The following is a 23940-nucleotide window of genomic DNA, read 5'->3' as shown; positions in this document are numbered from 1 at the left end:
TGAAGATCTGTATTGTCTATAACAAAGTTGAGGGAGGTGGCATGCACCTAAATGACAAGGGAGGAAGCAGATTAATTATAGATACATAACACAGTCAAAAAAATTCACTTGCCCCAACTTTATTAAAGAAAAAGCAGTGATGGTAAATCTCTAGAACATAGTCAGTTTTCTGGGACTCGTCCCTCGAAAACATGACATTTCCAAACACATGCCCGAGTGTACGTGGTTCCCAACTGTACTAAGTAGGTGAGAAGCTGAAATCCTAAAATGTTCATCTTCCAACCTTCCCCAGTCTGTGGTCTGTCTTTGGATCAGCAATAATCGCCTGAACGGCTACTATGGCCTCGTTAATTTTTGTCTGTAGCTCTCTGAGCTCTTCTATATGCAGCAACCGCAGAATCTGAGCAGCTTCGTTAAGAACTGCATCTGTTTCATAAGAAACACCGCATTTATCAGTAACTTCTATATTTAAAGATCATTCATTCCCTCATTTCCTCCAAATAGTATGAATTAAAATCACTTACCTCCTGTGTCAAAACCAAGAATATGTTTGTCTAAAGCAACAGGCAAACCCTTGAGGGGGGGGGAAAGGACACAATGAGACTTCAGTTAAGACCCACATTTTCTTCCCTCAAAGTGAAAAGCAGCTAGTTACTGTTATTTTAACCCTTTCAGCTGCAGTGGCAAGATGCCTGAGAATTTTTCTCTTTAAATTTGCCTTTTAATGAGCAAGTTTTTTCCTACTACAACTACTTAGGAAAGAATGGCCTTTACATCCAGTGGGAAAGCAGTTCCATAACCAATCCAATCCTTGTATAAATGACAGCCCCTTTCTGCAGCAGTGCTGTCACTACTGCTATGGAAGGAAGGCTGAGCATGGCTGCTGTCACCCCATTTTAGTGTAGTAAGCAGCAGTGCGCAGGGCCAAGAGGGCTACTTAGCTTTTGCTCAAACAAGTTTATTTCTGAGCACACTAATCTGTCTTTATGAATTGTACAAATCTAAAATATACATAACTATTTTTTTCTACCAGCATGATACTTACCAGGTTATCTATATATAATTTAACTTTCAATATTTCATTTAAAGTTACTTTGAAATGGTTTAGGAAAATGAACAGAATCTAAACCATTTCATTAACCAGTCACCACCTACATATAGATAGCCCAAAGATGGTGACTATGATGATGCCAAACTATACACAGTTCACAATAATTATCAAACAAAAAATGAGTAAAGGCAATCTAGACTTTCTGTTGATAATACTGTATAAATCATCACTAGGTAAAAAAGTCACTACACTTTCAATATTACAAATGCTAAATTGCCACTACTCAATTCTTGCCTGATCCATTAATGCAAATCTATCCAGACTCCAAATGCTTTAAAATTACTAATGCGTTATATACGTGAAGAAACAAATGAGTATGAAAATTCAGTGAGTAAGAAACTAAACAGCAGAACTGTACTCAGTAGCTTTCTGTGTCATCCTGGGTCTGTTTTCCCTTTGTCTGCCAACAGACCACCTAGAACAGCTACCCCTGAAGATGACCACAAGCCCCCACAGGCTAGTTATGAATGATTACAAACAAGAACACTAAAACTACATAACTTTTTCCTTGTTATATTATAGCACAGTATCTTTTGAGATGACATTTAAGGTAAGATTTATTTAGAGCACTGAAAATAAACTGAATTTTACTTTGTGAACAGGAGCAAAGAGATTTGGCTATGACCTCATCTGCCCTGCCTTCCAAACCAAAGGTATAGTTTTGCTGAATGACAAATGGATGATTTTATTATGCCAGAACAATTTACTGTCTGTTCTATAGTGTGGGTGAAATAAGCTGATCTTTAATCCAATTTCCAGTGGCCTGATTCATACATAATTAATAAGCCAATAACAACTTTTAAAAGAAACTGAGTATCTTTCAAAAGGGACTACACTGCCCTGGCGTTAATAACCTTTTAACACTGCTGGGACAGAAGACACTGGGGAGCTAGAGAGCAGGGGGAGGCACAATAGAAGAAACATTCACTGAACATATAGCAGGTGGGGACACTTATCAGACGGCTGCAGCTGCTAACCCCTGAGGACTCGGCACCACCCCCCAGTCAATGAGACTTTAGGGGCATTTGGATTCCTGGTATAGTTCATCTAGAAATAACCCAGAATTATTAGCAACATACTTTCTCATGGTTTACGCTAAAAAACAGTAAAATGAGAAGAAATTTCTCTGAAGAAACAAAAGGGTGAAGGTAAAGATTTAGGTAGAAAAAAAATAAAGAGAAGGTGCGTCCTATTTTCCAGCAATTAGTCAACATGACCCAGTAAATTTCACAAGGGTAAGTTCTTTTAAATAAACCTTAACTAGGCACATGCAGTGGTTTGTTCTGGCAGACTGGATGTACTGTTGGTAGCTTCTCTAAGGTAATGAAGTGAGATAAACATGAAGTTCATTTTTCACTGAAAAATGACTGGATACAATTTGCCTAAGATTCAAATTCAATCCCACTAAAGTCAGTTATCCTTTCTCTGGGCAGTTCTAATACAGAATAGTTGTCTTAATATTCTCATGCAAAGTTTAACCTCATGACAACCAAAACAAACTTTCAGTAATAATTTAGAATTTATTTTAAAAATACATACCTCTTTTGTTTGATTTGCTTTAGCAACTGCATCCTGTGTCAGGCGCTCCTGGACCAAAATGCGAATTGCCTAAGAAACCAAAAAATATTATTTTTACTTTTTGTTGGCTGTCATCTTTTCTTCTGAGTCTACAGAATAAGATGCCCAATTTGATGAAATCAGAAAGGTCTCGTTCACCAACAAACTCCCTACTAAATTAAAAATAAAAATAGCTATTGTAATGAAAGTTTTCACTTTTAACATTTAATAATGTGGAATGATGTTCAAAACAATTACAAACATTTTTTGAATAGGTAATTTATGTGTGTGGTTAAAAAAGGGTACCTGGTGAAAAAGTAGATCTTCTTTTACTCCAAGTCTCAGCCATCCCCTTCAGAAAGTAATTATTGCTACCAGACCCTTGTGAATCCTCACAAGGACGTACAAATTATAAGCATGCTCAGGGATACATGCACACTCACACAAAAGCAATCTTTGACACAGAGGGTGGCATATCACGCACACTGTCCTTGCTTTCTTCACTTTATTACAGTAAGATGTTTTCAGATCTTACAGACCATATTGTTTTTTTCATTACCAAGGCATTTTATCATGGCATACCAAGTGGACACATGCACCTGCACATGCTAACACACTCAAAAAGATTTTTTAAAACGGATTTCTAATTAGTGGATGATAGAACCCCCCAAAAAGGGAAAACTTGAAAAATAATTTTTCATAATAAACACAAACCAAATGCTACTTTTGAAAAAAAATAATTAAACCAAGCTTTAACAGTGATTGCTAATGTATTAAAAATAGTCCAGTTAATGTACTCTCACATTTGGCAAACCTATGAAGATGTTTTTCATATTGCCATGCATTGCTTGAATGCTTCTTAAAATAACTCCAAAGGACAAATGTGCCACTAGGATTAGAATTTTACAAAGCTTTTGATTGTAGTAGACTTATATTTTAGCACCCCAAATACGCTAACACCGTTCTTCCTCTCAGTTTATGACTAAAACTGACATGACCACTGTAGAACTTTTCCAAAGCAATTTCTGTAAGTGCCTGAGTAAGGAACAAGCTAAATTTGAAAGAGCTAAATTTCACTGAAAACAACTTTTGTCTCTTGGCATACAATCTGAGTTGAGAAAATCCAAGTTAACAATCATATTCAGTATAAAGAATTATAACTTATGAACAGAATAGTCTTTCCCTTGTTACAACTGTCATTTAATACATACAATTCTAAAAAGAATAAATTATGGTTTAATCTCTTGTGGAAAGTGAAAATTTTCAATATCCTGTAAGGCAGTTTAAAATAAAGCTCTTTAATTTCTCATAAAATAATTTCTAAAATAACCTCCAAGTCTGTTAAGTTCCACTCCCCTGGTCCCTCTCCTAATACCACTAAACTATTATAATCACCCAACATAAATCTTATGACTGTTTTTCCTCTCAGAAATAGAAGACCTCTTCCAGACCACTGGGGTTCCCTGATAAGAACTTAGTGGCCTATGTAGGATGTGGAACTGAAAACAAACTTTCATTACTCAAAGAGATTTGGGGGTATATGTTTTTGACCAAATTCACCACTACTAATTTGGCATTTTTCACATTCTTAATGAATACAGACCATGAATCATTAAAAAGGATTGATTAAACAGAAGTGGGGTGATACAGGAAAAAGAATGGATCACAAGGTTGAGCGCCTAGATTAAAATCCTGACTATAGTTTTCTGTATCATCTTGAACATTATCTGTTCGTTAAGTCTCAGTTTGTTCACATACATATTAAAAAAGTTACCTACCTCTGTTGGGAGGACTAAATGAGATCATCTTTGCAAAGGATTTAGCACAGTGGCAGGCACATAGTAAACACTCTTTGATATTAGTTAGGTATTAGGTAATCTAAAACTGATAAATTCATGAAATATGCTTTATGTTCCACATTCCTCCACATTTTAGTCATTCAACCACAGATTTAAGTATCAGTTATTTTTAGAAAATGAAAGAGTTTTTAAAATTATATAGAGTTTCTGTCAAGAATCAAGAATATGAAGCTGACCTTAAGCATTACCAGATAATCGTCATGACGCTGAATCTGAAGAAGGTTAGCCAAAGCCATTACACCAGCCTTAAAGTCAGGATTATTTACTGTAAAAGATTAAAAATGGAAACTTACAGCTCTGCAAGCGTGTAATTACAGACACATATATAAACATAAACTTAAAAAAAATTGATGAGATCAATGGTCTTTCTTCTAATTGACCAAACTGAGTAATCCAATAAATGACTAAATTAACTCACATGAGGTTTATCCTGTAACTTTTCCCACAAGGCCCATTTATCTAGCACTTATAATTAACATTTCTTCCCAATGCTATTAATTTTAATACATAAGATTCCCTTCAATGGACAGTTTTCCCAAAACCTTTTCTCTAAGCAGCAGCTCTAGAGTGTCCAAGCAGCTTATTAATTCTTAAGGGTAACTCATAAATTATAGGTCACACTTAATGAAAGAATATTTAACATATTATAATCTAAGTAATTAGAATCTTAATACTTTTAAAGGGAGAAAGAATTACTTACAGACATCTGGGATGTAAAATAATGAAAAATTTTACCACTTGTCTCATAGTGTCATTAAATTAGAAAAAATATTTTCTGCACCCAGGAAGGAAATCACCACCATGACTAAATACAAATCAAAACCCCCAAGTTACTATAAGAAGATCAAAGAATTTTAACATTCAGATATTCAACTAGAAGAGGAGGGAGAAAGCACATTGTAACTGACAATAAAAAACATCACAGAGCATAAAATACCAATACAAATACTGTCTGCATGAAACATTCTTATTTACTAAAACCAGGTAAACCCAGACTTCATTCGAGGAAGTAAAAAAACATTTAAGGAACCAAAAATGGTGGTGATCTTTTTTATACATTTATATACTTACCATCCAAATTGATTAATGGCTCTGCATTTTTAGCTGCATTGTCAGCATTTTTTGTATTATCAGGTGCCAAGTCCTTATATTTTTCAGCTGTAAAATAGGCAAAAATACAATTTGTAGAATTTCAACCTCCAAGGTAAAACAATGTTTATTTACTGAATTCAACTGAGCCAAACTGGTTATAAGCATAAGACAACTCGTCCAATCAAAATTATGTTTTGCTATAAAAAAAATCTACTTGAAGACAATGACTGTAGCTTTTTGATTAAGCTAAAATGATTACTGGAATATTCAGCATATCTTTTCATTATCATTTCTTAAAACATTTCAAATATTTAAGTTTTAGTAGAGAGTCTGCTTTTCAGCTTCCTCTGAAACGTGGTAGGGCTAGAAGATTGGGAGGAGGGTAAGTATAGATTAGATGAGATTAAAACAAATTCCCTAAAAAGTAAATTTCTTCCCAAATCTTCTTTTGAATGCTGTATACAGAATCCAAAAACCTTGCTTTCTAAAAAAATCAGCACTTCAAACACAGCATCATATACAAACCTGAACTTATTTTACAGATTTAAAACGCAGAATTCCAAAAGTAGATTTTATTATTTTCACTTGAAAAATACTTAATATTTTAAAAGACTTCTACAAATAAAAATGTCTAGTAGTCATTCACTAAACTTAATGCCCAAGATGCCATCTTTGGCTATAGTGCTTGTATGATTTGCTAATTAAACAAAAAGGAAAATAAAAGCATTCAAATTTAAGTCAGACAGGAGTTAGCTTAAAGGAGCTCCCACTGGCCAAATCTGGAACAATGTAAATATCGAAATACAGGATGAAAACAAGGATAAGCTGTTGAGTACAAGAATCCATATATCTATAATGATTTGAATAAACAAACAAATTGGTGAGAAGGGAAAAGCACTTCCTTAAAGTGGAAAGTCAACAAACAAATGTAGAAGGAATGATGGAATTAGAAAAACACCTTCTGGCCACCGCAGGCAACGTAATAATTGACTCAGGCAAGAATCATCAAATGGATGCTATGCTAGGGAGAAGGTTTGAGGAGCAAAACACACAGACATCATCTCTAAGTAGCTCCCCACAAGATACAGATTTATTACAAAGGAAAAAATAGTTAACTTTACAGTGAAGAAAGCTTAACCAAGTGATCACAATAGCATGACCAGTATTTGGGCACATCACTAACACAAGCCTCCTGATTCGATGCTCTTAAAAGAATACAGCACCACTTCTGTTATTCTTAACAAAATTGCAAACCCTGAATCTAATCATAAGGAAACACCAGATAAACCCAAATGGAGGGACATTCTACAAAATGAATGTCAGTGTCATGAAGCACGAAGACTGAGTAACTATTCCAGATTACAGGAGAACAGAGATAGGACAACTGAATGCAACACATGATCCGGGACTGCTTTGGAGATTTTTGTTTTTACTATAAAGAACATTACTGAAACAAGTGGTGAAATGTGGATAACATCTATAGAAAACAAAGAATCAAAGTTAATTTCCTGATTTTGATAATCGTGTAGTTATGTAAGACAATGACATTTTTTAGCAAATGCAAATTAAAGTACTTAAGGGTAAAAGAGAATCTACAACTTAGTATCAAATTGTTTAGGAAAAAATTATGGGTATGTGTATATATAGAGAAGAATGGCAAATGAAGTAAAATGTTAATAACTTTTGCAGAATCTGGGTGTGTAAAAATTCTTTACTATTCTTGCAACCTTTCTGTAAATCTGAAATCATGTCAAAAAAGTTAAAAGAATTTAAGTCAGATTTTAATCACCTTAATTGATAAGCTAGTAAAAGGCTTTTAAAAATGTTAAGGCACAAGTAATAAAAATTTTAAACGGTTTTATCAAATAAGAATAAAAATTTTAAGTAACTTGAAAGTCAAGAAAAATGCAACATATTAATGTAAAACTACAAAAGAACAACAGTGCCTCCTACTGATAAGGGGCAGTGTTTCAGATACAAATTCAAGTCTCTTATCCATTAAAAAAGACCATGCTGTCACTGAGAAATAATTGTGCTCAAGAGTCACAGTCAACTATAGGGATACACATTCATATGGCACCTTGTGTTCTTGGTACCCAGATAATCTAAGTTGAAATATTATAAAAATGGGACAAGTGGACTAAACAAGGGTAAATGAGGAGAAACTGAGATGTGACTATAATTTTATGTGGGAATAGCTGAAAAACACTTGAAAAGTTGGAAAATACTTTGTTGCAAATAACCAACATAGGGTTCCTACCAAATCAGACCAGAATAGATAAGATTTTGCCAAAGGCTCTAAAGAAAAAATCTTAGAGCTTTCATTTCCTTAAGATTTCTGCCATAAGGCATCTGAAATTTGTCTGAGGAACCAGCAAAAAAATAGCTGATTGATGCTCCACATCAGTGTATATAAACATTCATAAACTACATCTTCCAAATATTTATTAAAGTTGGTAAGTATATCTATTGTACACAAGAAACTATGTCAGGTACTGTGGCAGAGAGAATCATGACCTCCCCCCACTCCCCGAAAAGATGCCTGCATTCCCATCCATGGAATGTATGAATATGGTAAAGGGACTTTGTGGATGTGCTTAAATCAAAGACCAGGGCAATGGGGGGTAGGGTTTATCCTGGATTATCCAGGTGGGCCCAATGTAATCATAGCATCCTCGTAAGAGGGAGGCAGGAGGATCAGAGTCGGAGAAGATGTGACAATGAAAGCAGAGTCAGAAAGAGATTAGAAGATGCTATGCTGCTAGGTTTGAAGAAAAGGGGGCCAGAGTCAAGGAATGCAGGCAGCCTCTAGAAGGTGGAAAAGACAAAGAAATGGATCTTCCCCTAGAGCCTCCACAAGGAACCAGCCCTGTCGACAAACTGACTTTAGTCCTAAGACAGATGTTGGACTTCTGACCTTTAAAACTGTAAGATAATAAATTACTTTAAGTCATTGTTTTTGCAGTAATTTGTTACAGCAAGAATAGAAACAGAGGTACCATGTAGGAAGCAAAGCTGAGTATCAGCTTACAATTTAGTGGAGCAAGTAAGATGTAAGCAGAATGGAAAGTGGTGAATGGCTTAAAAAGGTATAGAGTTAAAAGCTATTAAAGTTTAGAAGGAAATACCATTGCTGCAAGGGGGCATGTGAGCTGCATCGTACAAGGATGGGCAGGATTTAGACATGCAGAGATAGACAGAAACAGCCTAGCTAAGGGGACAGTGCAAGCAAAGAAATATTCGAGGATGAGAGGGGAGAGAGACATGTAAACAGGAAACAGCATTATTCTAGTTTTGGCTGGAATGGCAAGTATGTGAATCCTGGTTGGACACCAGTTATCACAGGTTCTGAATACCAGGCACAGGAGCTTGGAGTTCCTTCTATAGAAAATGAGAAAGCAATGGTGTTTCCGAATATATAATATAAAATGAGCTATTTTTTTTGGAAACAAAGCGTAACATTTAGAAATATTAATGTTTCAAAAAAGAGTGGTGGGCCATGTGGATGGGAATAAAGGGTGACACTGATGGGAGACTAGAACAAAAGACACTACAATAATCTAAGCAGCAAGCGACAAGAGCCTGGATTAGGGCGACAGCAGTGGGGCTGGAGAAGAAAAGATACAACAGACATGGGAAAAGATGGATGGGAACAGGATGGGAGGAAAAGGGAGAAGCCAAAGATAATAAAATGGCTTAAAAAGCAAATGATTAAAAGGACTGGAACTGACAGTCCCACAAAAGAGAATACAAAATGCAGACAATGGAGGTAAGATAAGATAATCAGATCTTACATTTAGGTGCTGGCAGGCCTTTCAAAATGAAAGGGCCTAATGAGAAAAAAAGTTTATTGGCAAACTATTTTTACTACAGGTACTAATATTCAAAAGCTTCCAGTAATATGAGTATCCATAATAAAATAACATTAAACATCAATAATAGATTTTGGTCTAAAGTATGTATTTGCCTCAGATGTCTACTTCAGTCTCTTGTGAAATTACCTGTTGCAACCAACACTGGAAATCCTATCAATTCTGGGACAGTAGCAACAAGTGAACTTGAAAGGCTATGGTGCAGACTGTGAAAGATGGCAGATTCACCAAAGTAATGTGACTTTGTGAGAAGACATCACTTCCAAATTCTAAAAGAAAAATCTAAATACCAATGAAAAACAGTGCTTTTAAAACCTTACGATAAGGAGGCTCCAATTCTAGAAAAGAAAATTCTGTCCTAAACAATTTGGGAGTTGGGGGTTGGCAGTTGGATATGGAAGAATGATTACAAACAAAAAGTACATTTTTAAATAGACACTGTAAATGGAGACGATGATGTACAAAACTTAAAATAAAACAAAGGTAAAACAGAACACAAACTGGCAAGTTCTCTACATTTTTACACTCCTCCTTTCCCACATTTCCTCTCCCTCTCTTTAAAACACACATTCCCCAACAAAACATACCGTTATCTCCATATTCAAGTCTAACAGCTAAACCAAGAAGCCAGTCAATTGCTTCTTGTCGATCTTGAATCTTGAAAGGACAGTTAACATCTCTGAGATACTGTGAGGAAAAAACCTGGTTTCATTATTACTATAAAGTCACAAAATCAAAAGTGGTAGAGCTGAAAGAGACTTTAGATCTCTAAGAACTTATTAACATATATATTATCAAGATTTTGATGCAATTATATAGGGAAGGAAACATTTAAGTGTACAACTTAAGAAAAAAATGAAGTATATTTCCATCATGCTTTTTGAAATTTTTACTTTTGCAGATTCCAGGTAGGGCACCTCTGATTTAGAACAACTTTTTCACTTTGTAGATGAGAAAACAGGCCTAGAGGTTAACAGTGCTGACAGTTATACAACTTAAATCCTGGGACCTGAACCTAAACTTTGATTCTAGGTCTTAAAACAGAGCTACTAAATAAAAGGGAGGATACTAGTAGAAAAACCCCAGTTATTACCTAAAACTCAGCTTTCATATTGTGGAAATGCCACTGAATAAAGTAAGCCATTATATGTATAATGTAACCAAGGTTTTGAATAAATGTCAGAAACTGTTTATTCAAATGAATATTGTCCTTCAAATGAGTCTCTTAGGAGCTTAAAATCTAATTCCACCAACAATGCTATCACTCAAAACTTTTGAAACTCACTTTTGGAAATCATTTTGGAGATAATTAATCAGCACTTTTTTAGTCATAACTCATTTTCTAACCAAAAATTTTATCCCCCTGCTTAAAAAAAAAAAAAAGAAAAAGAAAAAGCACCTAATTCACAAGATTTAGTCATAATGCAAAAAGCAAATCCACCTTCAAAGTATAAAAAACTGTCAACATTAAGGATGTTCAAAAGATGTCTCCCAATCTAAAAGTAATTCCAAAGGAAGTTCCAAATAAGCTTTAAGCAATGACACCATCATTCCAAAGAGACCATTCTAAAGGATAGTACCTCTGTAAGTTCCAATATATTTAAGTTATCCTACTTTACTGTCATTTCAGGGTATTTTTCATCAGAAAAATTTTCATATTCTTCAAATACTTTTCCACATGTGGAACTCTGTATTGTCTTCTACACATGAATGGGCCATAAATAAGACGTGATATAAGCAAATATAAAATCCCAACAATGTATTTTAAAGTCTTAAGAAATCTATCAAAGTTTTCAAAAATATTTAAGAGCAAACAAAAACAACCCAGTAGTAGCAATAATAGTACAAGAGGCAGGAAAATTAACAAATACATAGCACTCAATATGGGCCAGACACCTCTGTGAACAGGTACATAGGTATATATCTGTCATTAACAATACATGCCACCGTATGAGATAGGCACCATTATTATCCCCATTTATTGATAACAATATTGAGCCACAGAAAGGTTTATAAACTTGCCCACGGTCACAGAGCCAGGGTGTAACATACAATCTCCAAATTCATAGTCTCTAAGGAGAAAGGTAGCTAAACACTTTGTTCCAATAAATGAAAAATTTAGCCACTTTTCATTTTTTTAAAGGAAAGGATCTTACTCATTAAGTAATAAAGTTGATGAAAATGCTTAATGTAAGTAATACTGTAAAATGTGACTTATAGTCTAATTTGAAAACAACTCTGTTTTCTCCAAAATGTTACTAAATTCAAGTAAGTCAATGGGAAAGTTATTCCAGACACAAAAATAAGAAATACAGATCTTTTTAGGATTATTTCTGCTGTACACAAGGGACAACTATGAATGTTAAATACAAGCATAAATAAGACATAATCTTAGTTTTCAAGCATGTCAATAATGTCTCATTTTAATATAATACCATAAGTGTATTTTTGCTACATTTTTAATGTTACTTACAACTTCTGATTTTGGCCATTTTTACCATTTGTAGAATATATGTCACTGTTTAAGAAGCCTCACCTTTGTTTCTGGACAAAATTATTTCTATCTAACACTGAATGCTTGATAAGAAGAGATAATATAGTTTGCTTTAAAAACAAAAAGTATGGTAAGAATAAAGTTAAACCTCTGAAATTCAGCTTTTCTAACACTGATAATTATTACTTGTATTTACTTTAAGAGAACAAAGTAATTTTAAGCTTGTCTGCCTTCATATAATTTTTACAAAAGCTCTCTGTACTTTTCACTTTACTTTCTAATTCATTACCTTTTCAAAGAACTTGGGCCAGTCACTGCTGTGAATGTTTCGTAAATTACCTCTGTCTTCAATCTTGTAGTGTCTGATTTTCTGGTCTTCAAGCCAAACGATAAAGTTTCTAAATTCTGTTTCATCTGCAATAAAAATATCATATAAATCACTAGAAGCACTAGGTAAAACACTTCCTTCTCTAGAAATAAATGGTCTTGTGGAATTTTTTTAACTCCAAAATTGTAAGTTACTTGAGCTGCTTGAGGTAGGAGTTGAAAGAACAGACTTTGGATTAACAGATTAAAAATGTTGTTCATATCCTGGCCCGAATTCAAATTCTGGCTCCATTCAGTGGTTGTGTGAACTTGAGCTGATCGCCTCAATTTTCTGTGCCTCAGATTCTAGAGCTACAGATGAGGGTAACGACGGGACTTACCTCATAGGGTTGTTAAGAAGATTAAGGGAAATATTTAAGGATAAAAACAGTATCTGGCATATAGTTTTGCTATTTAAGTCAGTTATTAGCCCAGTTCCTTTAGGGAAGAGGGCGAGAGAGGATGGGGCAAGGTTAAATTTATGGTGATAAATTATAAGAAATTAAAAACAGAGAGAAGATACTAATTTCTATTGTCATTTACTGTTATGGTACCTTAAATGCATTCATGAAAAAGCGCATATGTTGTTTCATTTAATCCTCCCCTTTGAGGTAGGTAATGTCCCTATTTTACAAGTGAGAAAACTGAGACTCAAAGATTCAAATCCAGATCTAAGCTCTACCGTCCCTAAACTTTTCTCGTTAAATAAAAGGCAAAGGAGAACAGCAAGATTCTATAAATTGATAAGCTTCTACAGGAGATCAACAAAACTCTGTTATCCTGCTTAGAAATTATTTCCAATTTCAAAATTCAAGCTTGAATTCAAATTCAGGCCTCCTTTATGAAGTCTGAAGAATTACACAATGGTCTGAACATCCCAGCTTACACTCCATCAACTTTGAAACTTACTAGTCTACCACAGGCCAAGGAACTCTGGAAGAAAATGAGTAGCGACGGGGTTTTGTGTTTTGTTTGTTTTACAATTTTAATGCTGTGAAATCCAAAATACCTTTTCACTTACAATTTAACCGCCCCGCTCATCTGCTATTAACTTTCTTTTGCACGTCCCACACACTGCAATTAGCACATTACTATACACGCTCACCCCAACACTGTCAGACGCGGACTTCATTACATCTTCAGCTCAAACTGCTGGAAGGGTTCCGACTGCCCCCCACCCCTCAGTTCTTGGCGGGCAGGAAACTAGTCTTCAAGTTACTCAGCACCTTCCTCGTTATCCCAGCACCGCTCAAGCCCACAGGTGTTTAAGGTATCGCCCAATTACCCGGGAACCACGACGCTAATTTAGAAAGCGTAAGATTTTCCCTCTAGGGAGCTAAGGGTGCTGGCGGGAGTTGGAGGTGGCCTCTGGAGTTTACTAAGGCAGAAAGTGACGATGCCGAGGCAAGAGCGGGTGATGGGACTCCGAAGCCAGGGAGGGAAGGAGAAAGGCCGCTGGGCGGCCGGGAGGAGAGGAGCCCGGGGGAGACAAGGCCGCGTACGGTCCGGGTGGGGAGCCCGGGTGCCGGCAATAAAGAGCGGAGGCCCGAGGAGCCAGTGACGCGCGGTCAGCCCAGAGCCGGCGCCTCACCTTTGCAGTTGAAGCCGGCAGGGTTGTGGTAGTCGAGGGCCGTCAGCTTGCGTCGGAACATGGTCCCGGCAGCTTGCTCCGGTCCCCCGGGCTTCGGCCGGGAGAGGAGAGGCAAGGAGGAGCGGGCAGCGCAAGCACCGGCGACGCGGCGAGAGGGCGGTCGGGCGTCGGGGCGCTCCGAAATGACGGCAGCCTTAGCCAATCGTGGCTTAGGAACAGCTGATGCCCACCAATCGCGGCTGGGGCCGGGGGCGGGGCCACGTCTGGGCACGTCGACGCTCAAATAAACTTTATTGTCAGCTTCCTATTTGTACAATAGACAGAAAGCAACCGAGAGTCAGTTACCGCTTGCTTACCTCGCCGTCTTGATACAACCTACAGAGAAAAGAATACTTAGAATTTCTACCATCGGCCATACGTCTTATTGGATCATACAAACTGTTTAGTATTTTCATTGTATTAATTCATTCATTTAGTTGTTATATGCCTCCTACAAAATAGGTACTTTTCTAACACCACTAATACAAAGACTTTTAGCAAGGTTCCTTTCCGACTAGTTGGGAGTGATTCACAGGTAAACATACAACGGTAATACTAGTGATAGCTCTAGACATCACCAGCAACCACGGAATCTTGAAGCCGGAAACCTGGAATTATCCTTTACTCCCTGTCACCGTAGCTGCAACACCCAGTACATCGATTCCTGCTATTCTGTCTCTCATGTCTCTCTCAAATCCCTCATCTCCTCCCATACCCACTGATGCTACTCTCAAAGCAGGCCGTCATTATTTTTGCTTACTGTAATTATCTGATTTCTTAGGGCCAGTCTTGCCTTCTCTAATCCCTTCCTGTAGAAAACAATGATAGTGATTTTATAAAACAAACCTGTCCATAAGTGTTGAATGCTTAGTACCTTTTGTGGGTCCCCGTTGCCTTCTAGAAATAATCAGAACTTCTTATCATATTTAAGACCCTTCCTGCTCCAGTCGCAATCTGCTTTCAGGCACTGGAGAGAGAGCAGTGAGCAAGGCAGATCAGGCCCCTACTTTCATGAAGTTTAAAAGGCCGTTTAGGGGACACAAGCAATAAGCAGACAAGTATGAGCTATGGCTTGAAGATGGTGAGGAGTTCACCATGCAGTCAAAAGGGTCACATGTTTTGAAGGAAGAGAAGGGACAAAGGCAAGAAGTGAGCAGCAGCATGGCCCAGAGGATCTAGAACTTACGGGAGCTGAAGGATAGGAGAGAGTGACAGCTGATGAGACTTGGACAGAGGCAGGGACCTGATCAAGAAACACCTTTCAGGCTGTGCTAAGGGGAGCTATTGACATTCTTGGGAGTAGCCAACTATGTTTTATTTCACTTTAGCATATTATAATTAAATACTATGTTAACGTTTGTGGGACAAAAAGATGAGTAAGATATTTTCAGGAAGTTCAGGTTTAATAGTAAAAATAAACATCTAAATAAATTCTTATAATCTAGAGTTAGCGATACATTATAAGAAGTATAAAGTGTGCTGTCAGGTCAGAATATAGCTTTCAGGAGGCACTGTGAGACAATCTCTATGTTCCAAATAAGAAGCTTACTGAGATAATTAGGAAAGTCAGCTCCAAAAGTGTTTTGCCTCAAACAAAATTTGATCAAGGCTACAGCTATAATCACATACTTTGGGGTATGCTAGCTGTATAATTAACGAAATATTAGCCAAAAAGAAGGAAAATGAACCAGTCAAGAAAGAGAAAATATAAAGGAATGCTTACCTGGGATTGCAGATAATACACTTCTTTAAAAAGTGGGGGAAAGCAGCTCTTAAAGTTGGTTTTATGGAATTGACCCTTTGATGCAAAAAACTAACTTGTTTGCTCCTGATCATGTCTCCCTATTTTAGGGCCCTAAGTTGTCAGCCACTTGACACTCTCTAGTCATCACCCACAGGTGTGAGGAGGTTGGAAGAGGTTTCCTACACGCAGAATGCCGAAGGGACCACCAGACTTGAGCAGAGGATAAGGCTAAGTCTGGAAAAGAAGTATAGCAGATTATAAGCATTCAACCTCTTTTTATTTAAAAATCGTTTTGTCTTTTTCCCCCTGCATTTGGAGTCCTTTGGCCTATCTTGAATGAAGTGTCTAACAGGAAGTGAATCTTAGACAATTCCATTTCTAAAGACCAAGCCCTCTATGTAGGCCAAGAAGGGGAAACCAACTTCTATTATCAAATGACCTGAACTCGAGTCTACTAGCTGACCAGGGGTTTGATGGGTCATTAATCCATCTGTTTAATTACTCAACCAAGCTGTTCAATGTTGCCTGTGTGCCAGGCAGACTTCTAGGCATTTTGGATGCATCTCTGAACTTTTGCCTAAAAACCCTGCCCTCTGGCAAAGGAAGATGAATAATACAATTTTAAATAAGAAAATTATTTCTTATTTCAGAAAGTGATAAGTCCTATGGGAAAATGATAACGAGGTAAGAGGAATAAGGAGTAAAGGTGGGGACGGCGGGGGCAGTGGGAAACAATGTAGGTTGCAGTTTTAAACAGGATGGTCAGGTTAGGCCTCATTGAGAAGGTGAGATGCAGAGACTTAAGGAGGTAAGGGAATTAGCCACATGAATAAATGGGGGAAGGCAGTTCTAGACAGAGTTCTAGACAGTGCAAACGAGAGGTAAGGAAGGTTTATGTATTTTTAAATAGTTGAAAAAAATCAAAAGAAGAGTATTTCATGATGCATGGAAATTATATGAAATTCACATTTCAGTGTCCATAAATGAAGTGGTTTTAGAACACAGCAACACTCACTGGCTAACGGCTGCTCTGGTGCTACCAGGGCAGCGCTGCATAGTGTGACAGAGGCCACATGGCCCATGGAGCTTAGAATATCTGCCAGAGTTCATATGGTTTCAGAAATGCAGAGGTGGCAATTTCCACATTATTACGTTATCAAGTAAGACAACAAATCAGAGATACAGGGTGCTTTTTCAAGGTTATTTTTACAACTTGCAACTTTTTTTTTTTAAGTTTAGCAGTCTTACTACTAGACCCCTTTGTCCAAATTATTCTTCCAAAGACAGTGAACAGAAGAAGTTGGTAACACTTAGGAATATCTAGCAAAGTCTCTGTGGCCTGGAAAAACAAGTTGGATATTCTCATGAATGTTAACAATTTAATGCCCCATTAAATCAGGTCTTTTTTAACAAGCTGTAAATGCAAAGAGTTCTTTCCTCTTCCTTGGAGAGAGCATATCGCCTTCATCTCTTTCTGAGACTTTTCTGTTAATTTGAGGACTTTTTTTTTGAAGGTCAGGCTCTGGAATTTCATGATTTAGCATTAAAAGCAAAAGGCAGGCCAGTGAAGCTCAATTTTCATGGTAGAAATGGAATCGGAACACAAAGGAATCTCCTTAGTCATACAGGGACCATGAAGCACTCACCTTCCATACTTGATATGCAAGAGAAAACTTGCCTGACAACCAAAACCACACGGAGAAAACTGAGCCAAGAGGTGGAGAAAGGCAATTCCTGAAAACATCTTGCTTTTCAAATATGTGAACCAATAAATTGCTTTGGGCACTTGAGCCAGGTTGGGTTGGGGTTTTGTCACTTAAAACTGAAATAGTCCTCCCATGAGCACAGACGCCAGAGGGTTAAATGAAACAATCTGGAGCTTGTGGGACTCAGCCTAGGAGGAAAAGGGGATGGCTTAAAGGTGACCTCAAGAATGTCATCCATCAGAGATTTGAAGAATAGTGGATGCAGGCATAGAAACAAGAGCACTGGAAGAAATGAACTAGCTGGGGACCGTGGAGAATCAAATTCAGGACCTGTTGAGTTTGAAGTGATGGTTGATGGAAATGTGAAGGAAATCAAAACCCCAAAATATGCAGGCCTCTTCGACATAAAAATGATTTTAAGCTGAAGGCAACTGAGAAGCAGCAAACTCAGAAAGAGCTCCTCCTTTTTGCCGAAAAGCAGGACATAAATTCTTTTACTGGAGACAAGTTCTCACATCAGCCCAGAGATGCAATAGAAAATCAGCACAAACTTTCCTCTGTTAGCTTCCTTCCTAGATTTACCTTCCCTTGGGAGACTGAAACTGCTTTGTTCTGTTATTTCTCTACAGGTGTACTGTTCTCTGTTGAAGACGCTCTATCAGCTGGAATTCTAAGCCACCATTGTGAGTTACTTTTGGTTTAGGTTTCTCCTGCGTGATGTGTGCTGCACACGTTAATAACCAGACTGGTTTGTTTCTGGTTATTCTGTTGTTGTTGTTGTTGCAGGGGTCTCAGCCAAGAGCTTAGAGGGTAGAGGGAAAATTACGATGTTTCCTCGCTCTTACACCCGTGAACACTCCCAGGATTCAGGAATGACATCCAGGCAAGAGATGTCAGCTGAGGAGCCATCAGTGTAAAGCTGCAGCTGAACCATGAGGATGGGCTCCCTGAGAAACTGAGGAAAGAAAAGAGGGCTGGTGACTGCATCTTAGGAAAACCCGGTATCCACATTCCAGTGGGAGTAAGAGGAACAGTCACGGAGAAGTGACTTTCGTGAGAAAAGTGGCTGGAAGGAGAAAGAGAACCAGGAATATGTCGTGTCCTAAAAGGCAGAGAGGAGACGGTCTGGAGAGGCAGGGCTGGGGGCGGGGCACAGGAGATGGACATTTGGGTAACAACTCAGTGAAGGCTCCCCCGAAACACTACAGAAGAGCCACTTCCGAATGCTTGAAAACACTGAATGAATAAGGTAGAGTTTATGATCTCATATATTAACATACAAATAATCTGCTTTACAGACCTCCCGTAAATACCACCTGCCCCTGTTCCCTCCCCTCAGCACCCCAGTGGGCCCTCTGGTAGATCTGCTAACTCTCTGAGTCACCCACAAGGCCTTAGTCATTTCCCTTCTTTCAAATTTCTTTTTATAATTGTCATTAGAAATTCAGGTATAGCTGATTCACAATATTATGTAAATCACACGTAAACAACACAGTGATTCACAATTTTTAAAGATTATACTCCATTTATAGTTATTTTAAAATACAGGCTATATTCCCTGTGCTGCACAGTATATCCTTGTAGCTTACTTTTTTTTTTATTAGATTTATTTATTTATTTGTTTATTGTTATTTTTTAATGGAGGGACTGGGGATTGAACCCAGGACCTCATGCATGCTAAGCATGCACTCTACCACTAAGCTGTACCCTCCCCACTGTAGCTTACTTACTTGATACGTACCAGGTTGTCCCCAACCCCTCTCTTGCCTACCCCACTGGTAGCCACTGGTTTATTCTCTATATCTGTGAGTTTGTTTCTGTTTTGTTATATTTATTTTTTAGATTCCACATCTAAGTGATATCATACAGTATCTCTCTTTCTCTGTCTAACTTATTTCACTTAGTATAATACCACCCACTTTTTAAAAAAGTTTCTGAGAACTAGTCTTTCTCCAGGGGTCTGCTGGGGGTTGGGAAGGGGCTGCTCCTGCAGGGATCCCTAAGCGCTGGGAAGTCAGGTTTCTCAAAGGCCTTTGATCTTCTTGTGAAGGGCATTGTCCTGCCAGGTGGGCTCCAAATGCAGGCTTCACACTGGGGTCAGATTTACCAGGGTTCCCACCTGCACACCACAGCACTGGAGCTCACCGTGCAAGCTCTAAGAACTCCTCCAGGTCTGCCCTAATCCCACACTGGCTCTCAGTTATGAGGACACTTTAAGTAAAATTCTGTTTTGATGCACAAACCCGAGACTCTACTTTCCGCTTTACAGTCTCATAGAACTGTTCTCAAATGACATGTAAACCCCTAGGAGCTCACGGTGGGTCCGTCTTGGAGGAAGTCAGATCTGGGTGAGGGTGGAGAGCATTCATTCATTCATTCATTCAGCAGATATTTAATGAGCATCTGTCTGTGCCATGCTAGACACTTGGGACAGAAGGGTGAAGACAGATCTGAGCCTTCCCTTCACGGAGTTTACAGCCCAACATGAGACAGAAAACAACAGCAAAGGAGTTAGAGCTGAACAGAGAGGGACTTGTTTTAGATAGGGCGGTCAGAGGAGGCCTCTTGGAGGAGGTGATCTTCAGGCTGAGTCATGAAATATGAGCTGATGTCCAAATGGGAGAAAAGGCAGAGAAAACAGCAGAGTGAAAAACTCCTTTGACAGGAAGGACATGGCACTGGGAACTGAAGGCAGACCAAGATGGAAGGAGGGCATGGACGAGGTAGGTGGGTGGGTGGGTGCTAAGTGGGGACGGAGTGATGGCAGCTGGAGGGTGGCTCACAAAGATCCTCTTCTCGGCCAGACTCTAGCCAGGCTCCTCTGAGCCCCCAACTAGGCTTTAACCTTGGTATATGAAGACTTGAACAAATGCTAACGTATTTTCTAACAGCTCAAGGCCACATCCCTAAGATAACCGTTTTCCCCCTTAAAATGCCTGCCTGAGAAAACTCAAGGCTGTCACAAACAACTGCTGTCTGTTCTGGCCATCAGCTGCGGACGGGGCTTCCATGTCTCGGGCTCATTTGGAGGACAGTCTCCTAACTTCCACAGCTGTCACCAGCAGACACAGCCAACCTAATGGCATTTATACCATCTAGCCCTTTGTGATCGTTCCCTTCCCTAACTGTATTAAGCCCCTGTTTGCCCACTCTCCCTGCTTCCTCATTCTCCCTTTAAAGTGCCCATCCACCTCGACAAATCCAGGTTGAGTTCAACTCATGATGGACTCTTTGCCTGACTGCAAAATGTATCACTGATTACAATCTGTCCTTACCACTTTTACTAGTATCCAACTTGTTTATCTTTGCCTCAGGTCAGCAGGGCCTTGGAGGCCAAGAGGTCTGGGTTTTATTCTAAGCGCAACAACAGAAAGCCGCTAAAGGTGTTAAACAGCGGGTGACCAGCTGTGACTTGGGTTTTATGATCGTCCCAGCTGCTGGGTGGAGAACAGAATGGAGCCGATAAAGAACAAGAAACTGGGGAGCCAGTTAGGAGGCCGCTGCAGTGTAAGGCAGGCGGGGGCGGATGTCAGAGCACGCTGTCTGCTGTATTATAATGTACACGAGAGGGGATTCCCCGGAGCAAATTACCCTTTCCTCCCTTTCCAGCCATCACTGTGCGTGATTGAGAGTAATCCCTGGAAACTGTTTACCTTCATACCTCCCATTTATTACTTAGCACGCTGGAAGAGCTGGAGAACCACCTGGATAATTTTCCAATGACAGTAAAATAAATTATAAAGCTGAGAGAAAAAGCACATTAGAAAGAAAGGGAGAAATACAGCCACTGTCAGTCAAGACATGTTTCCCAGCTCTCCCACTGTGATACTTAATACACAGATTTTCCTATTTTCCAGTGTGAGGCTGGCCCCAATTCCTCTTCCAAGCTCAGGAAAAGCACAACAGTTTCCCTACAGGCTTTTCATTTTACAAAGCTCCCTGGAAAATACTGTCAATGTGCTGCTAACACTGGGGTTTAATAATGAAGAGGAAAAATGTTGCTCTTTATACCCATCACTCTTCCAATACTCTGTTTCTCTTTATTTTTCATGTTTGCTGTGTCATTCCTACTTAGCTTTGGCAAATGAGAGCGAGGCAGCCTCCCGGGAATTTAGTGTTCAGTGCCTAGTATTCAATGCTGGGCAGGGGAGTTGGCTGCCCAAGACGAGCATCCTCTCTCATCCTTCCCTCTCCAGCTGTCATCCCGCAGTCCCTTGATGGCAGTGCCGGAACCTAAGACCTGACTTCTTGGGTCCCACTAATGACTATATAGGAATAAATAATTTAGATTGTTAATGAAGGTTTGTTATTTCCCAATGAGACCAACTTTCTAACATCCCTAGGCTTCAGAGAGTGTGCCTTTTTAAAATACTGCCATTTGCAGCAATGGACTTGGAGATCATCATACTAAGTGAAGTAAGCCAGAAAGAGAAAGAAAAATACCATATGATGTCATTTATACGTGGAATCCAAAAAAAAAGAAAAAGAAGGTGGGGGGCACAAATGCACTTATTCACAGAACAGAGACAGACTCTCAGACACAGAAAACAAACTTATGGTTACCAGGGGAAAAAGCGGGTGGGGAGGTGGGGAGGGATAGATTGGGAGCTTGGGATTGGCAGATGCTAATTACTGTATGTAAAATAGATAAAACACAAGGTTAAAAACAAAACAAAACAAAACAAAAATCTTCCAGTTGATCTCAATAGTAAAATATGAAAAAGTCTAACACTAAGTGAAAACTGAAGTAAAAGGACATACATGAATACAAGTTCACTTTTTAAATTATTAGTCTGAACACAAAATTACTCCCTCAAATTACTACTGAAGTTTTTCAAATGCTTACTCTCAGCTTCTGTATTTAACTCACTGTGGATCAGTCACAGTCGTAAGCATGGTCCTAAGCAATTCCCAGACTTCTCTGCATCTATGCCTTTGCTTATGCTGTTCCTCCACCTGGAATGCCGTGCCCATTGCGGTCCACCTCCCACCCCCTTCCCTAGCCCTTGTTACCATGCTCATCTTCTGAAGACCTCCTGATCTTTCAAGGTCCTTTCAAATGCCACCTCTGCTAGGGCGCATCTTTCCTGCCACGTGAGCCCCCATGGAACGCAGACTGACTGTCACCCTCTGGGCACTGTGTTATGATCATGGTGTACTTGGGTCATCATACCCTACCTGATATTAAACTTCCTGAGCTCAAGGACTTTCTTTGCCATGTTACTAACACAGAGCCTTGTACATAGTAAGCTCCCAACATACACTTGCTGATTTGATAAATAAAAATGAGCAATAAAAAAAAGTAAAGATGCCATTGGGTTGGTTAGTGCCAGAGGTGGGAACAAAACTCAGGGCATTGGGCTCTTAATTTCATTCTTACGAATTCTTACAAATATAGCCTTAAAACTGGAGCTCTACAGAATGTCACAGAAAAATCATATTAACAAAAGAAAACTGCAATTTGATCACCTGAGTATCTTCCCGAATTTGAATGAATGCTCAGGCACCTTGAAGAAGCACATGAACTGGCCCTGGAATGTGAATCCACACGTTCTGTGATCTTAGTTCACTGTCATCCAAGATTTGGTCATTCCTGACACTCTTCTCAGCTTAAGGAAAGGGGCGGGGGTGGGACTCTGGAGGACTGGGATCCAAAAGGGGTGTTCCTAAGGGGGCGTTGGCAGGATGTCATGCAGCCTCAGAGACACTGTTCTTAGGAGAGAACTTGTTGGAGGCTGGAACAATGAAGAAACCAGGCAGCTTGGGAGGGACACTGAGGACACGTGGAAAATCTTGCCTACCCTAAAGTTGAGGGAGGTCAGACAATTTCTAGTTTTTGAGGTTTTAGAATCAAGGAACACCAAATCTTGTATATTAAATGTTTACTATACAGCAAATGAACACTTTTAACACAAACAGGCAGGTAAGAAGACTGCATATGTGGCCCCATGTGGAAAGGAAGCTAAAAGTCTGTACATGAGGCTCTTTGTGAGTGTGAGGCCTGGAGTGGGGCTGAGGTTGGGGGTAGGAAGACCCCCTTCTGGTGGTTTATGACTGGTGTTCCCTCCTTTCTGCCCCAAGATTTCAGATATTTGCCTCCTAGTCTATCTTGGGAATCACTTGCAGACACTTTCCCTCTACAGTCAGACATTGCCTGACAAGCTCATTCATTCCTGTGGGTTTAAATGCCATGTTTGCTGACTGTCAGATCCTTCCCCTCAGGTCTGGACTCTCTCCTGAAGCCCAGACCCTGGAACCCCATCTTGGTACCCAGTGCCCCCTGGACATTTCCATTGGCGTGTCCTCTTGGCACCTCAAATTCAATGTTTCCAAAATTAAAGCCTACTCTTCCTTTCCTCTTCCCCAGTCTGATTCTGTGCTCCAGGGCCAGTTGGCCGGAGGCCCAACATACCCATTTTCCTCAGCCTGGACTCCCCCTAACCTTTCCCCTTTTTCCCTTGGCCTCGTTCATGTCTATGCAGCCCTAACATGGCATTTCTCTGATCGGG

General features: G+C 39.1%; 2 protein-coding genes across 3 annotated transcripts in view; one reads left to right on the top strand and one right to left on the bottom strand.

Moving 5' to 3' along the window:
• The window catches only part of NID2 (nidogen 2), a 79007-nt gene extending 60322 nt beyond the window's left edge, over nucleotides 1-18685 (top strand). The window contains exons 22-24 of one of the 2 annotated variants that reach the window (XR_012073610.1): nucleotides 1714-1764; nucleotides 18061-18114; nucleotides 18295-18685. The gene's annotated coding sequence lies outside the window, so the exon portion shown is untranslated. Of the gene's footprint in view, nucleotides 1-1713; nucleotides 1765-18060; nucleotides 18115-18217 lie in introns of both variants that reach the window. The other variant, XR_012073609.1, reaches the window with a different exon arrangement.
• Nucleotides 104-14164, bottom strand: RTRAF (RNA transcription, translation and transport factor). Its single transcript, XM_006199776.3, has 8 exons — nucleotides 13943-14164; nucleotides 12275-12399; nucleotides 10079-10178; nucleotides 5599-5685; nucleotides 4704-4792; nucleotides 2651-2719; nucleotides 525-573; nucleotides 104-426 (listed from the first exon to the last, which is right to left on the bottom strand). Exons 1-8 carry the CDS (start codon nucleotides 14001-14003, stop codon nucleotides 272-274), a joined length of 735 nt encoding a protein of 244 aa, XP_006199838.1. The 5' UTR covers nucleotides 14004-14164; the 3' UTR covers nucleotides 104-271.
• Nucleotides 18686-23940: the final 5255 nt, after the last annotated feature.

This window comes from Vicugna pacos, chromosome 6 (assembly GCF_048564905.1).
Source record: "Vicugna pacos chromosome 6, VicPac4, whole genome shotgun sequence".
In the NCBI taxonomy this organism is placed as follows: Eukaryota; Metazoa; Chordata; class Mammalia; order Artiodactyla; family Camelidae; genus Vicugna; species Vicugna pacos.
The sequence above is the reverse complement of the archived record's forward strand: the minus strand, read 5'-3'. Positions and strand labels throughout refer to the sequence as shown.

Excerpts from the sequence above, each read along its gene's own strand:
- RTRAF (XM_006199776.3), bottom strand. The coding sequence starts at position 14,003 with ATGTTCCGACGCAAGCTGACGGCCCTCGACTACCACAACCCTGCCGGC. Across the intron at positions 12,400-13,942 it reads TGCCGGCTTCAACTGCAAAG|ATGAAACAGAATTTAGAAAC; the intron begins GTGAGGCGCCGG and ends TTTTTATTGCAG. Across the intron at positions 574-2,650 it reads AAGCAAATCAAACAAAAGAG|GGTTTGCCTGTTGCTTTAGA; the intron begins GTATGTATTTTT and ends CCCCCCCTCAAG.